The following is a 13450-nucleotide window of genomic DNA, read 5'->3' on the forward strand; positions in this document are numbered from 1 at the left end:
TATCAAATATTTATTATAGTTCCAATCATAACCACCCACATTAAAGTAAACCAATCAATAAAGTAAAAAAGGACCTTTCTTCAGTTAACCTTCATCCAATATTAATTGTACTTAATTCAAAAAGGTACAAAAAATATACTTCGTTTTTCTGTATTGCTAGTTTAATTACATGTCGAATACAGTCAATCCAGTTCAAATCCAATAAAACATAGCTGTTCTTAATTTCATTTTGTTCTAAAAGGGTTTTGGTGCATCACCTTCACTCAAATTAAGTCAGTCCTTCTATTCTAGGTGCCCGCTCACCAAGAGATAGAAGGCAATGAAAAAGCAAGCGATCTAGCAAGAAAGTAGCGAACAATCCACTAACTGGACCAGAACCGTTCTGATTTTCAAACGGAAACCAGCTTAAAGTGGAACTGAAGAACCTGGAGGACTCCATCCGTAAAAAAAAATCTTAATCTTAAATCAAAGATTTTCCTTAATTTAAGTAAGAACAATCTTCGGATTGTCACGGGGTTTCTAACAGGACACTGTCTCTTCAACGAACACCTCAGTAGATTGAAGCAGAGTAACAACGGCGAATGCAGATTCTGTGAGGAAATTGAGGAAACACCAGAACACCATATCATTGAGTGCGCCGAGACGACAAACGTTCGTGCCATAAACTTTGGTACGGCTGATGTCGAAGATGGAGAGCTGGTCTCTGTGGAACTGTTTCAGCTACTGGCTTTTGTCCTGAGACTGTATGATCAGTGATAACTCAAGAAAGAAAAACACACAATAGATCTGTAAGACTGCGGTGATTAAGCCCCCTTCTGATTAACCACCCCACATCACCTTAACTCTGTGACGTCAATAGTAAACTGTCAGGTTTTATATTTTAAATAAACAAAATCAGTTTTACCAACTCCGGGATTTTATCCCTAAATTTGGGGAGAAAAAATCTATATTGGGATTTTTTTAGGGAGTAAAATTTTTTGGGGATATTTTTAGGGATAAAATTTCAATGGAATTTTACCGCTACCAAAGAGGAGATAAGACCGCTACTGCTATTTTTCAAAATTAATAGGAAAGTATCAATAAAACAAAATAATTTATTTATTTTAATCACCGAATCTTGGATAACAGTTGTGGGGATTTTAGTTGTTTGGATTTAAGAAGGTTTGATATTGCTTTAATGGAAAGTTTCGAACAGTTGGCTACATTGCTGTGATCAGACGTTTCAAGGTCAACCACTTAAAACACAACAAATTGTTTATTTATTATTATTTATATTTTTAGGGTTTTTTTGGGATATTTTTTTAGATTTTTAGGGATATTTTACGGATTTTTGATGCGAGTGTTAAGATTTTTAGGGAGATAAATTTTTGAGAGTTAGGAACACTGAACAAAATACGAGTAGCGGAAAACGGGGCCAAAAAACCCTACATATATGCTTATTCTCTGCATTAACTTCATCAGACCGAAGGGAACAGCCATTCGACGGCCGGTTTCGGAGATTTTTCTCCATCGTCAGGCCGACTTTGCTGTAACCCTCGATCTGACCAACGAAAAGCAGAAAATAGCATTTGAGTACAAAACGTACTACTATAGCGAGAGTGCTAGACGCTCTACGCCATCTAGCGGCAGCTGTGACAATCACAGATCGTACCGCCAAAATTAAAACCAGCGGCCTACTGGACAAACATGTTTCCTTCAAGAAAATTTGTAATTGTGTTTGTTAAAATTAATTTGTAGCGTTTTTTTATAAAACATTACCACTGCGAACGGCAGCTTTTCATCGGAGAGCAGTCGTGGATAAGGTATTTCACACTATGAAAACGAGGTTTTCACACTATGAAAACGACTATGATAAAATACAATACATGTAAAGTGATTATAGAATATTTAGTACTATTTTTAACAAAACTTTCTTCGACATATAACCACTATAGTTGCTAGAATTCTACAATGTTATTTACCATCAAAGAACATCATGAATAAATATAGTCATTAGTTTTAAGTAATATACAACTGTGTTTTCCTTCTCTGTACATGCCTGGCGCCCAATATCTATATTTTTGTTTATTGTTACTGATTAGTTTTCTTTCCAGTGAAATACTTTATCCACGACTGCTCTACCGATGAAAAGCTGCCTTTCGCAGTGGTAATGTTTTATAAAAAACGCTACAAATTAATTTGGCGCCCAACGTGGGGCTCGTATCCGCTCTACATGGTGGGCGAATGTGCTACTGGTCAGTTGCACGCTCAACAGAAGCTCCTTAGCTTCATCTACGGTAACGTGGATGAAGCAAGCATATTTATATTTTAAGTTGGTGTTATTAAAGTTTACCTATTAGTCAATCATTCTCACCGATTTAATGAGCATCTGGTAAATTTCTTAATTCAGGTAGATTAGGAGTTTTTGGATTCCCCTAATAATATCTGGGATATCAGAACTATCTTCTTCAAGGTCACACCACAGACAAATCTAGACAGATCAAAAGAAACCATCTTAAATAGGTTTATGAGTGGCCTTTGTAAATTTTCACACGAATATTTATTACGAGCCTCTCCTCATCTATTATAAGAGAGATATCAGAATCTCCCGACAATCGCCCATATCTTTGTAGAATGTGAACATTTGTCCGAATTTAGAACTAGTCGTGATGTCAATAGCTCCCTAACCAACATCTTTTCAATACGGGAAAGATCCAAATTATTTGTCTTTTTGAAGGAAACTGGATATCACCAACTGGATTTAACGGTCATAAAGAAGAACTAAATACTAAGTAAAACACGACATACGCTGCTAAATAGCCATTGTTGATGATATGCTGATACGGCTTCAACCTACATTTCTTCTTCTAAGTCAATCAAAGTAAAGTAGTCTTATCAAATATTTATTATAATAATTCCAATGATATGCAACCACATTAAACTAAACCAATCAATAAAGTGAAAAAAGGAGTTAACTTTCTTCAGTTAACCTTCATCCAATATTAATTGTACTTAACTCAAAAAGATGTAATGTAATCAAAAAGATGTTATTATGGTTTAATTTTATGTTGAATACAGAAATGTTAGCTCAATCCAATAAAACTGGATTGTTTTTAGTTGCATATTATTCCCTAAATATATTGCTAAAATATATATTAAACGCCAAGAATGTTTGGGAATGATTCATCGGTCGCTACCATGTGAACTAATCTGTTCAAGGTTACATAAAACTTAATTCCAGTGTCGTGGTGTTTCAAGTCATATAATAATCAATATATAATCTGTTGTAATTTGTTGTTTTAACTGTCAAAGTCTTGTCAAAACATAATATATTTGGTTATAAATATAAACTGGAATGCCCCATTGATCGCACTGCTAACACACCAATGGACTGACGCACAAAAACGATCCAATCAAAGAAACCCGATATAGTATCGTCTTTGTCAATCACGCTAACATTTTAGAATAAGTAGGAGGAGCGGAGACAGATGATTAGACCGGGCCTTTAAAAACCTACGTCTGCGGTAAAAATTTACGTTTTTAATGTAAAAATGATAGCGCGCTTGTCGATTCTAACTTCATCAAGCGATGAATCACTCCCAAACATTCGTGGCGTTTACTATATCAAGTGTGTACCTATAAAGAATTTCGTAAATTGCCTTCACTCGGTGACGTCAAGCGTAAACCGTCAGGCCTTGTATCATAAATTGGTGTTATTACAGTTTTCCTGAGTCAATCAAATTGAAGACATCTTATCAAATATTTATTATAATTCCAATGATAGGCAGCCACATTAATAAAGTGAAAAAAGCAATTTTTTCATCCAATATATTCAAAAGACAAAAAAACAACCTCGTTTTTTTTTGTAATACATGTCGAATACTGAAAGATCAGCCCAAATCCAATAAAACATAATTGTTCATAATTTCACATTGTTCGAAATCAACTACTCAAAAAAAATTTATTGCATATTTTCTAAAAAAAAATATTAATTTGAAAAACAAGGCACTTTGAATCCCTAACTTACAGTTTTAAGTAGTTTGAATACTGTGAAGGGAAATTCGAAACAATAAGCCTACGCGTTGACCTATAATTTTTAGTCGGCCGACTATTTAGTTGCAAAAGTGAAAACCATACATGCTTACGAAACCGATCGACCGACTAATTGATTGCATGTGAGGGCGGCTCCATAAGAATATATTGGTTACAAATATGCAACAAAATAGTCGGCCAATTAAAAATTGCCTGTCAGCGTATAACATAAGGCTACGCAATGCAATCAAATATTGGGCCGATTGGCTCCATAAAAATGAATTGTTTTCACTTTTGCAACTAAATAGTCGGCCGACTAAAAATTACATGTCACTGCCCTAATTATCCTAAAAAACTGACAAGAGAAAGGCAGAAAAATGCATGCTTCATTTAGAAATATGTAATAATTACTTTTGTTCAAATATGCGATAATTGTTTTAAGTAGTGTATATTGTTAAAAAACTTATATCTAGTGTGTTTCTATAAAGACTTCCGTGCATTGCCTTCGCTCTGTGAGTCAATAGTAAACCGTCAGATTTTGTGTCAAGTATAATCTGATGTCAGTGTCAAGCATCTGATAAATACCTCATTCAGCTAGACTGGGAACTTTTTGGATTCCCCTATGTACTGTGTGGAATTTATATATCGTTATAAATAAAACAACTATATTTAATATTCTCACTGGCCGGTGTCAGAAAATCGAATGTTGTTCCTTTTTACGGCCAACACAAAAACCCGATTTGTTTATATCTTTTTTCCTCGCTTATCGGACATCTGAATCATCTGACTCCGGCGTTTCTTTACGAGCGTCTCTTCCTCCATTATGTGAGAGATATCAGAGTTTAATGAAAGTCACCCATATCCTTATGGAATGTGAACATTTGTCCCAATGCAGATAAAAAAATCGTGGGTGTTTGGGAAGGCTTGAAAAGAAACAATGTTTTTGCGACGTTTCGCGACTTTATTGTCGCTTCTTATGGCACCAAAACATATATTGAAGAAGCGACAATAAAGTCGCGAAACGTCTCAAAAACATTGTTTCCTTTCAAGCCTTCCCAAACACCCACGATTTTTTTATCTGCATATTAACTACTGGGAACTAACAATAATCATAATTTGTCCCAATTTAGAAATAGTCTTGATCTCAATAGCTCCGTAACCAACATCTTTTCAACACGGGAAAGATCTAAATTGTTTGTCTTCTTAAAGGAAACTAGATATAGCCTCAAGATTTAACGGTCATAAAAACAACTAAAAACTAAGTAAAACACGAACTACGCTGCTAAATAGCCATTGTTGCTGATGCGGCTTCAACCTACATTTCTTCTTCTTCTAAGTCAATCAAAGTAAAACAGTCTTGTCAAATATTTATTATAATTCCAATAATAAGCACCCACATTAACACTAACCTAACCAATCGATAAAGTGAAAAAAGGACCTTTCTTCAGTTAACCTTCATCCAATATTAATTGTACTTAATTCAAAAGGTACAAGAACATACCTCGTTTTTTTTGTAATGCTAGTTTAATTACATGTCGAATAATACAGAAAGGTCAGCCTCAAATCCAATAAAACGTGATAAATTCGATCGGACAGGTGTTTAATTTGGATAATCGGCTCGCTCATCACCAACGAGCACGAATAAAAAACGACAAAAGAAGTCGTTGACTGGCACTAACAATCTCTTCACCTTTCACCCCCGCGTCGTATCTGCCCCGGGAAAATACAAATCGTCGACCTTCAATTTTATTTACGGCCCAAGAGACAAGTTCAAGGCTAAAATAGACGAAACTAGTAACCACGGATGAGTAAATGTAACTATTTATTTTCATTATAATATACTAAATTTATTACATTATTTTATTTATATAAAAAACATGTAGCATATAAAAAAAGCTACAATTTAGGTAAGAACTTTTATCATAGAAAATTACTCAGTCCTAATCACAAAGTGATAAAACACTTTACTTAAAACTCTATACGGCTCAACTTTCGCTTAGCTGAAATTTGTTATATAAAAAATGACTTTATATATGCGTTCTAGAAGGCGTTAGGAGTACAAATATACAAAAATTTTTCGGACTTTAGTATAGCCGAAATCTGTTACATCAAAACTAGTCTTCGGGGTTTGTTTTAGACATTTTTCTAAACATTAAAACACAAAAAAGTGTCTTGGAAATTTTTTACTTTTTTTTATATAGAAAAATGTTTTGACTTAGAATAGCCGAAATCAGTTAAATGAAAAATGAACTTATATTTGTTTTATACGAGCCTTTACGAGCAAAGAAATACAAAAAAATTCCTGCGGAAATGTGTCAATGTCATTTTGTGCACTTTGTTTTTCATACGTTTTTCAGTTTAGATGCTTACGGGGCCCGGGAACGAATAGGTGCTGGGTAGGGTAAAACATCTTTCTGAGGAATAACAATTCTTGTAAAATAGATAATATAGGTTCTTGTAAACTATAAGTACCTCAAAAAATTGCGCTTATTCTTGTTTTATAAGCTAATTCTTGTTTTATTACTAAAGCTTTATAAGCGTAGTTTACACGGGATAGAAAATTGAGATAGAACTTGCTAGAGTAACTTGCGATAGTGTTTACATTTAAGCAAATTTTATAGCAATTTCTTGCAACAAGTACTTTCTAGGCATATGCTTTAAGCAAGAAATTGCATGCACGTATACACGGTATGGTGTATATTGCAGAAGTATATTGTTTAGTAGAAAAATGTTGGGCCGTAACAAGAGAGCTGCAGCCACTGCTCTTCTTGTTGCAATTTTACGCAAACAGTCAAGAAAATCTAGAAAGAGAATATGGGTTAAAGAATGGATTGCCAGAAGGCCTAGTCTTGGAGCTTATGCAATGTTATTAAAAGAATTAAGAAATGACGACCCAAAGCATTTAAACAATTTTCTGCGAATGTCAGAAGTCGATTTTAACTTTTTACTACAACTAATTTCGAAATTGGATATAATCAATAAAATATCAAAATTGGATATGCCACAATTATGGAAATCCTTCAAATATATTAATCAAAGTGATGGTATGTATCTTCTTTCGACCACATACGTTTCTCCATTTTTACAAAGTTTACAGAATTTGATTTTAATATCGTTATTTGACACGCCTTCGAAAATCACTTGCACCAAAAACTTTCAACAAGACGGAAATAAATTTCAACTTGCCAGAGCACTATCCCAACCTGTTTACAATTGCAAGCGTCTTTGGCCGCAACCACTTCCCCGCCAGTTTTGTGACTTGCTGGGAGAGCGCTTTCGGATACTGTTTACATTATGCAAGTTTGGCAGGAGTGCTCTCAGACATATACTTGCGATAATTTACTTGCCCGTATAAACTACGCTTTACCTAAAATAGGGCTGATTCAAAACAAAAAATCATTGGATCGTGCAGTTTTCTTTTATATTTTAATAATTAACTGTTATTTTGCAAAAATATTAGATTGGTTAGCATTTGGGTTGCTTTGGTTAGCTTTTCTTTGTGGAGGGTGTTAAGCTGTGGTTTTTATATTTCAGACGAGATCAATCTAGATAGATTAGATTAACACACTACTGGGACTAAAACAAACAAGGCTCAGCTACAGAATAGATGGAGAGACGATATTAATTAAACGACAAACGGAATACAGATGCTTTCAAATAACAGAAGACAAAACAGCATGGAAAAACACATCATCACAGGAGTGGACAGAGAATGACTGGAGAACAAAGCTTAACTGCTAATTAATTTTAATTCTAAAATACGTTGTTTTATAGCGAAAAAGTTTGGGTACTAAAAACTATAGTAAGTTATGTAATGAGTTCATAATTTCCTATATTTCCAACCCTGGCAATAACTATCCAGTTAGCGACGATTCGAATGACGTAAATCGGCAAAACGGCTGAAAACTTACGAGAAGCCTTTGAACAGCCGACTGGGTCGTTGATTTGTAGCATGAAATTCTAATAGAAATGGCTGGTATTGTGCTATTTTATGTCACATTTTTGATTGACGCATATGTTTAAGATATTTAATAAAAATTTCAACTTACTAATATACAATCAGGATCAATAATTCAAGATATTTTATTTTGCGTAAGAGATGTCGTAAAAGAATTAACACAACTGCAGGTATCATTCTAGCAAAGAATATGGATAGAGGAGAGTTACAGCTCTTCAAAGGTTCCTATTTTTTTTACGTCTTCAAGTACCGACGATAACACCACCTTTCGAAAGCCACCAGTCTGTTAATTTCGGCTGTTTTAAGGGTCTACGCTTCGGCACCGCACCATACAATAAGGTCGGAAACACGTAGCATCGGAGCATCTTCTTACCTTGTATCCAAGTTTATATCTCTATTGCAAAGAAATTTCTTTAGTTTTAAAAAAGAATTTCTGGCTATCTCAACCCTGGAGTATTTGTAGTGTTGGACTTTTTCTATTGGCGTGCGGTTTTTTTATATTAAAGTATTTACATTTTGGACTCAAGCAGTGGTAGCTCTGCTGTAAAAAATATGCCAAGTTACCCTATTTATTTATTTATTTCCTGACATTGTCATTCGTTTTGACACTTTAGGTTTGTATTACGAAATATTATATTCGTATTACGTAGAAATAATAACGTAGTTGGTAAATATGGGGAAACTACAAAAAATGATAACGGAGAGACACTAATTGATTTGTGCTCGCGAAATAAACTAAGAATCATGAATGGATTTTTCGAACATAAGAACATCCATAAATACACCTGGCACCAAGAAACTAGACAACTTACATCCATTATAGATTATATTATGGTTAAACAGAACACTGAATGGAAAATCGAGGACGTGAGAGCTCACAGAGGTGTGGAGTGTGGTAGTGACCATTACTTAGTGAAGTCAAAAATGAGAATAAAATACAAACGTAACAGCAATATCAATGACAGCACGCCGGATCTCAGAGAAAAAATCAAGACCATCAGATATAAAACATATTTATTAAAAGAAAGTAGTGTTAAATTACTATATCAAAATCGTCTAAAAGCAATTCTAGATGACCACACATATGTGGTAAACGCTCTGACAGCTGCAGCAAGTGAGGCTTTAGGCGAAGAAAATACAAGAAAAAAATCTGATTACGATGGATGGAACAGAGAATTGGAAGAACAGAAAAACGTAAATCAAAAAACATACCACAAATGGATATGTACAAAATCACCTGAAGACAGGACAGAATACAAAAAGGAGCTCGCTACTTTCAAGAAATTGTTAAACAGGGAATTGTTAAGAAAGGAATGAAACGTGGGAGAGAGAAAATGTGCTGAAATTAACTCATTTCTAGGAGGCTCAAGATCAAATGAAGCTTGGAAATTTATAAGTAACCATAGATCGGCTAAATCACCTAAAGTAAATATACCTTCTATCAACATAAATAAATTCCAAGAACATTATAAAAATGAATTGAAAGAAAGTTGCCCTTTATATGACATGATGTCCCCAACAGCATATAGAACTCGAGGAACATATATGACGGTGAGTGTAGATATGGTTGAAAAGGCTTTAATTGCTATGAAAAACGGAAAGTCTAGTGGTCCTGAAGGAATACCAGCGGAACTTCTGAAATGCGGACCGAAAATTTTGAAAGAAATTCTCGCTTGTATTTTCACTACATATGTTAACGGGGAGCCCATACCTGATTCATGGATAACTCCAATCCACAAAAAAGGAAGGAAAGATATTTGCACTAACTACAGATGTATAGCTGTGTCTGACACTCTTAGCAGACTGTACGGAAAAATACTTAAAACCCTAATAGAAGATGAATTTAGCCCCCATGAGATTGAAGAACAAGCCGGGTTCAGAGCAGGCCGCTCATGCATTGATAATATCTTTCCAATAACTCAGATCATTGAGAAAAAGACGGCAACGAATAACGACCAAATTCATCTCCTGTTTGTGGACCTTAGTAAGGCTAGGAACCTAACGGTACGAATTAAGAAACTATGGAAAGTTCTCGAAAAAAGTCCAATAAATATAACACTAATAAAAGCGGTACAGCAACTTTACTGCAAATGTTCCGCAAGAATTAAAATAGGCCCAACTCTATCTGAATTATTCCCAATATCAAAAGGTCTAAAACAGGGTTGTTGTCTATTCCCAATTTTATTTAAAATCTACATATCAGAAGCTCTTAAGCACTGGCGCATGACAACCTTTCTCTGTATACTCTGCATTTCGCCGATGACCAGATAGTAATGGCCGAAGACAAAGAAGACCTAGAATACATGACCAGAAAACTGATAGAGGAGTACGAGAAATGGGGACTGGAGCTAAACAAGAAGAAGACAAGATATATGTGTATTGGTGGCGAGTTGGAAGACCTAGTATTAAATAACAATATAAAAATTGAAGCTTGCGAAGAATATATGTATTTAGGGGTAAAAATCGCAAGCAAAGGGAGATGCGAAAAGGAAATCGAAGAACGGATTGGTTAAGGCAGAAAGGTGATAGGAGCGCTGAACTCGGTGCTTTGGTCTAGGGATATCTCGGATTACAGAGAAAAACTGATTTATAACGCGATTCTGAAAAGCGTAATGTTATATGGCTCTGAGGTATGGCAGTTGCGAAAAACATAAAAAGTAGTTGTTGTCGACCGAAATGGACTTCTGGCGAAGATCAGCCCGAATCTCCCGTTTATACAGAATTAGGAACGAGAGAATACGTGAAAAAATGAAGGTGGAGGGTAACATTGTACAAGATATACAAGAAAAACAACTGCAGTGGTACGGCCATGTACAACGAATGGCTGACGATAGAATACCAAAGTAAGTGTTGCAGTGGACCCCTACAGACAGACGTAAACGAGGCCGACCTAAACTTTCCTGGAATCAAGGAATCGACAGAGCCATGTCGGAAAGGATCCTACTACCAGGAGATTGGGACAATAGGCGGAGGTGGCGCATGGAGACCGGAGGGCGACGAAGGACGCTGTAAAACCGGACATACATACAGGTTTGTATTACGGGTTTTTGGCTTAAATAAATAGTGTTGTGATACTTTAAGCTTGAAAATGTTTACTAGCATATCTTGCAGTCGAACATTGTTCTTTTTAGAACCTCTTTTAGTGCGAAGTGTGCAAGTTAGCTTAATAGCCGTAAAAAACTCTTTTTTAGAATATTTTGAACGGGAAAGCGGTAGTAATTGTTGCAGTACTAACGCTTGGAGCACTAACGACACGTAATAATAGCCGGCGCGGCGGTTAAAAGTACAGATGGGTAAGTCCGGTATTTTGGAGGAGTAGGTATATCAAGCCTACGTCCGAGTTCCAGTTTTGTCGGATTTGTAACATTCTAACATGACACTGCTATGAAGCACAAAACCGTTTCACTTTGTAATCATGACGTGTCCAGGTCCAGAATATTATGTCGGGACAATTTTGTAGTCGCTCCATATGGCGATATAGCTCCATATGCTCAGCATAGTTGATATCGTATGAAAGGATGGGTGTCGCTATTAAGTAGGACCATCAGTACTAGTACTCCAAAGAGGTCCATAGATTCGTGTCCACCATCGCTTCCCTATCTCTATTTAAAAGCTAGTACTGGCCCACTACTACCTTCACTACCTCGTATAACAACAGTCCTATAGTATGGCAATATAGCACGTAGAAGATCTATTGTGTCCCCCTTGCTTTGGTTATAACTCATCATACAGTCTCAGGGCTTTGAAAAAATCCAGCTCCATCTCCCATATCAGTCGTACCAATATTTATGGTACGATTGGTTGTCGTCTCGGCACACTCAGTGTGATGAGGTGTTCTGGTATTTTCCCACTTTCCTCACAGAATCTCCGTTGTTTCTTAGCTTCAATCTATGAGGTGTTCGTTGAGGAGACAGTGTCCTGTTAGAAACCCTGAATCCGAAAATTGTTCTTATTTAAATGAAGGAAAATGTTTGATTTTTCTCGGTCGTAAGTTCTGAGAAATTTCTTCGGGTGTCCGTTGGAGGATTCCCACTACAGGCTACGGATGGAGGTTCTAGAGTTCCGCTTTAAGTTGGTTTCTACTTGGAATACTTTGGAAGAGTACAGTTGTGCAAATATAGGAAGAGACTTGGGGATAGCACCGGTCGCGCACACGATAGTGATTTCTCACGTCTCTAGCTAAACTTGTTAAGTTGTATATTACATTAATTATTCCAATCCGAAGTAAACCAAGTTTCATAAGAAATCATAAAAATTACGTTCCCTTTCTTTGTGTATTGCGATCTGTCTTAAATTGTTTTTTACACTTCGTTTCGCAAAATTATTCGTTTTCGACTTATTTTAGTCTTCTTAGTGACTATCTGGAGAACGAGAACTGAAGCTTCTCAAAATTAGTGGTTATCTCAAATAACAAATATTTAAGGACTTTTCACAATACAACGCAACTTAATAAACAAAAAATGACTGAAAGGGCTAAAATTTTATTACAAAGTGTGGATGATCTATTCTATCTTTATTAATAATAAATGCATTCCTATTTATTAAATTAATTATCGCACGTCAAAGCTTTATTGTAAACAAAATGAATTATGCATGACCTTCCACTATAAAACTCGCTGGAAATGGGCTAACCGAATGACCAAATAGCCCACGCTAAATAACCAGCAGTTTCATTCCGTTTCTAGAAATAGATCGAAATAAAAACACCCACGACACACATTCCGACAAAAAGTCGCTGATTCCCAATTACTGTTTGTTCCTAGAATAATCAATAGTCCCCTAATTTGAATAAAAATATCCAGTCTATACTGTAAGAAATATATCTATACTGTATGAGCAAGTGAGCAAGAAATATTTGGCCAAAAATCTCATTTTTCACTAAGAAATCAAAATAAAAATTCATGCTAAAGCCATGGCAATATCACTTCCACCTCAAGGATACTAGCGTCTTAAGCAATTTAGTCGCTAAAATCCGAGGTAAAATCTCAAACTTTGTGAATATATCCAACATCCTGTTTCTTAGTTACAGTCGCATCCAAACTATTAGTGTAAATCTCGAATGGTTTAAGAAAGACAGGCTTCTGAGGAATAGCATCTTCACATGCGGACGGAAACTTTCAATCCCACCAAGGCATAGAAGGCATTGAAAAAGCCAACGATCCAGCTAGAAAAGGACCGAACACTCCACTAACTGGACCAGAACCATTCTGCTTGCCAAGTGGAACCCAACTTCAAGCGGAACTCAAAAACCTGGAAGACTCCATTCGTAATCTGGAATGGAAATCCTCCAACGGTCTAAGACACTCGCAGAAATTTGTCAGAACTTACGACCGAGAAAAATCAAAGATTTTCCTTGATTTAAGTAAGACCAATCTTCGGTTTGTCCTGGGTTTTTAACAGGACTCTTCAATGAACACCTCAGTAGTTTGAAGCTAAAAAACAACGGCGATTGCAGATTCTGTGAAAAAAATGGGGAAACAC

General features: G+C 35.7%; 2 protein-coding genes across 2 annotated transcripts in view; one reads left to right on the forward strand and one right to left on the reverse strand.

The window, feature by feature from the left end:
- LOC115885808 (protein yippee-like 2) overlaps positions 1–13450 on the reverse strand; it is a 417160-nt gene that overhangs the window by 393567 nt on the left and 10143 nt on the right. The window lies entirely within an intron of this gene.
- On the forward strand, positions 8714–9286 carry LOC115885717. The gene has a single exon (XM_030904705.1). It carries the CDS (start codon positions 8714–8716, stop codon positions 9284–9286), a length of 573 nt encoding a protein of 190 aa, XP_030760565.1.

The sequence above is a fragment of the Sitophilus oryzae genome, unplaced genomic scaffold, assembly GCF_002938485.1.
Source record: "Sitophilus oryzae breed Bouriz unplaced genomic scaffold, Soryzae_2.0 scaffold_41_pilon_pilon, whole genome shotgun sequence".
NCBI classification, from domain to species: domain Eukaryota; kingdom Metazoa; phylum Arthropoda; class Insecta; order Coleoptera; family Curculionidae; genus Sitophilus; species Sitophilus oryzae.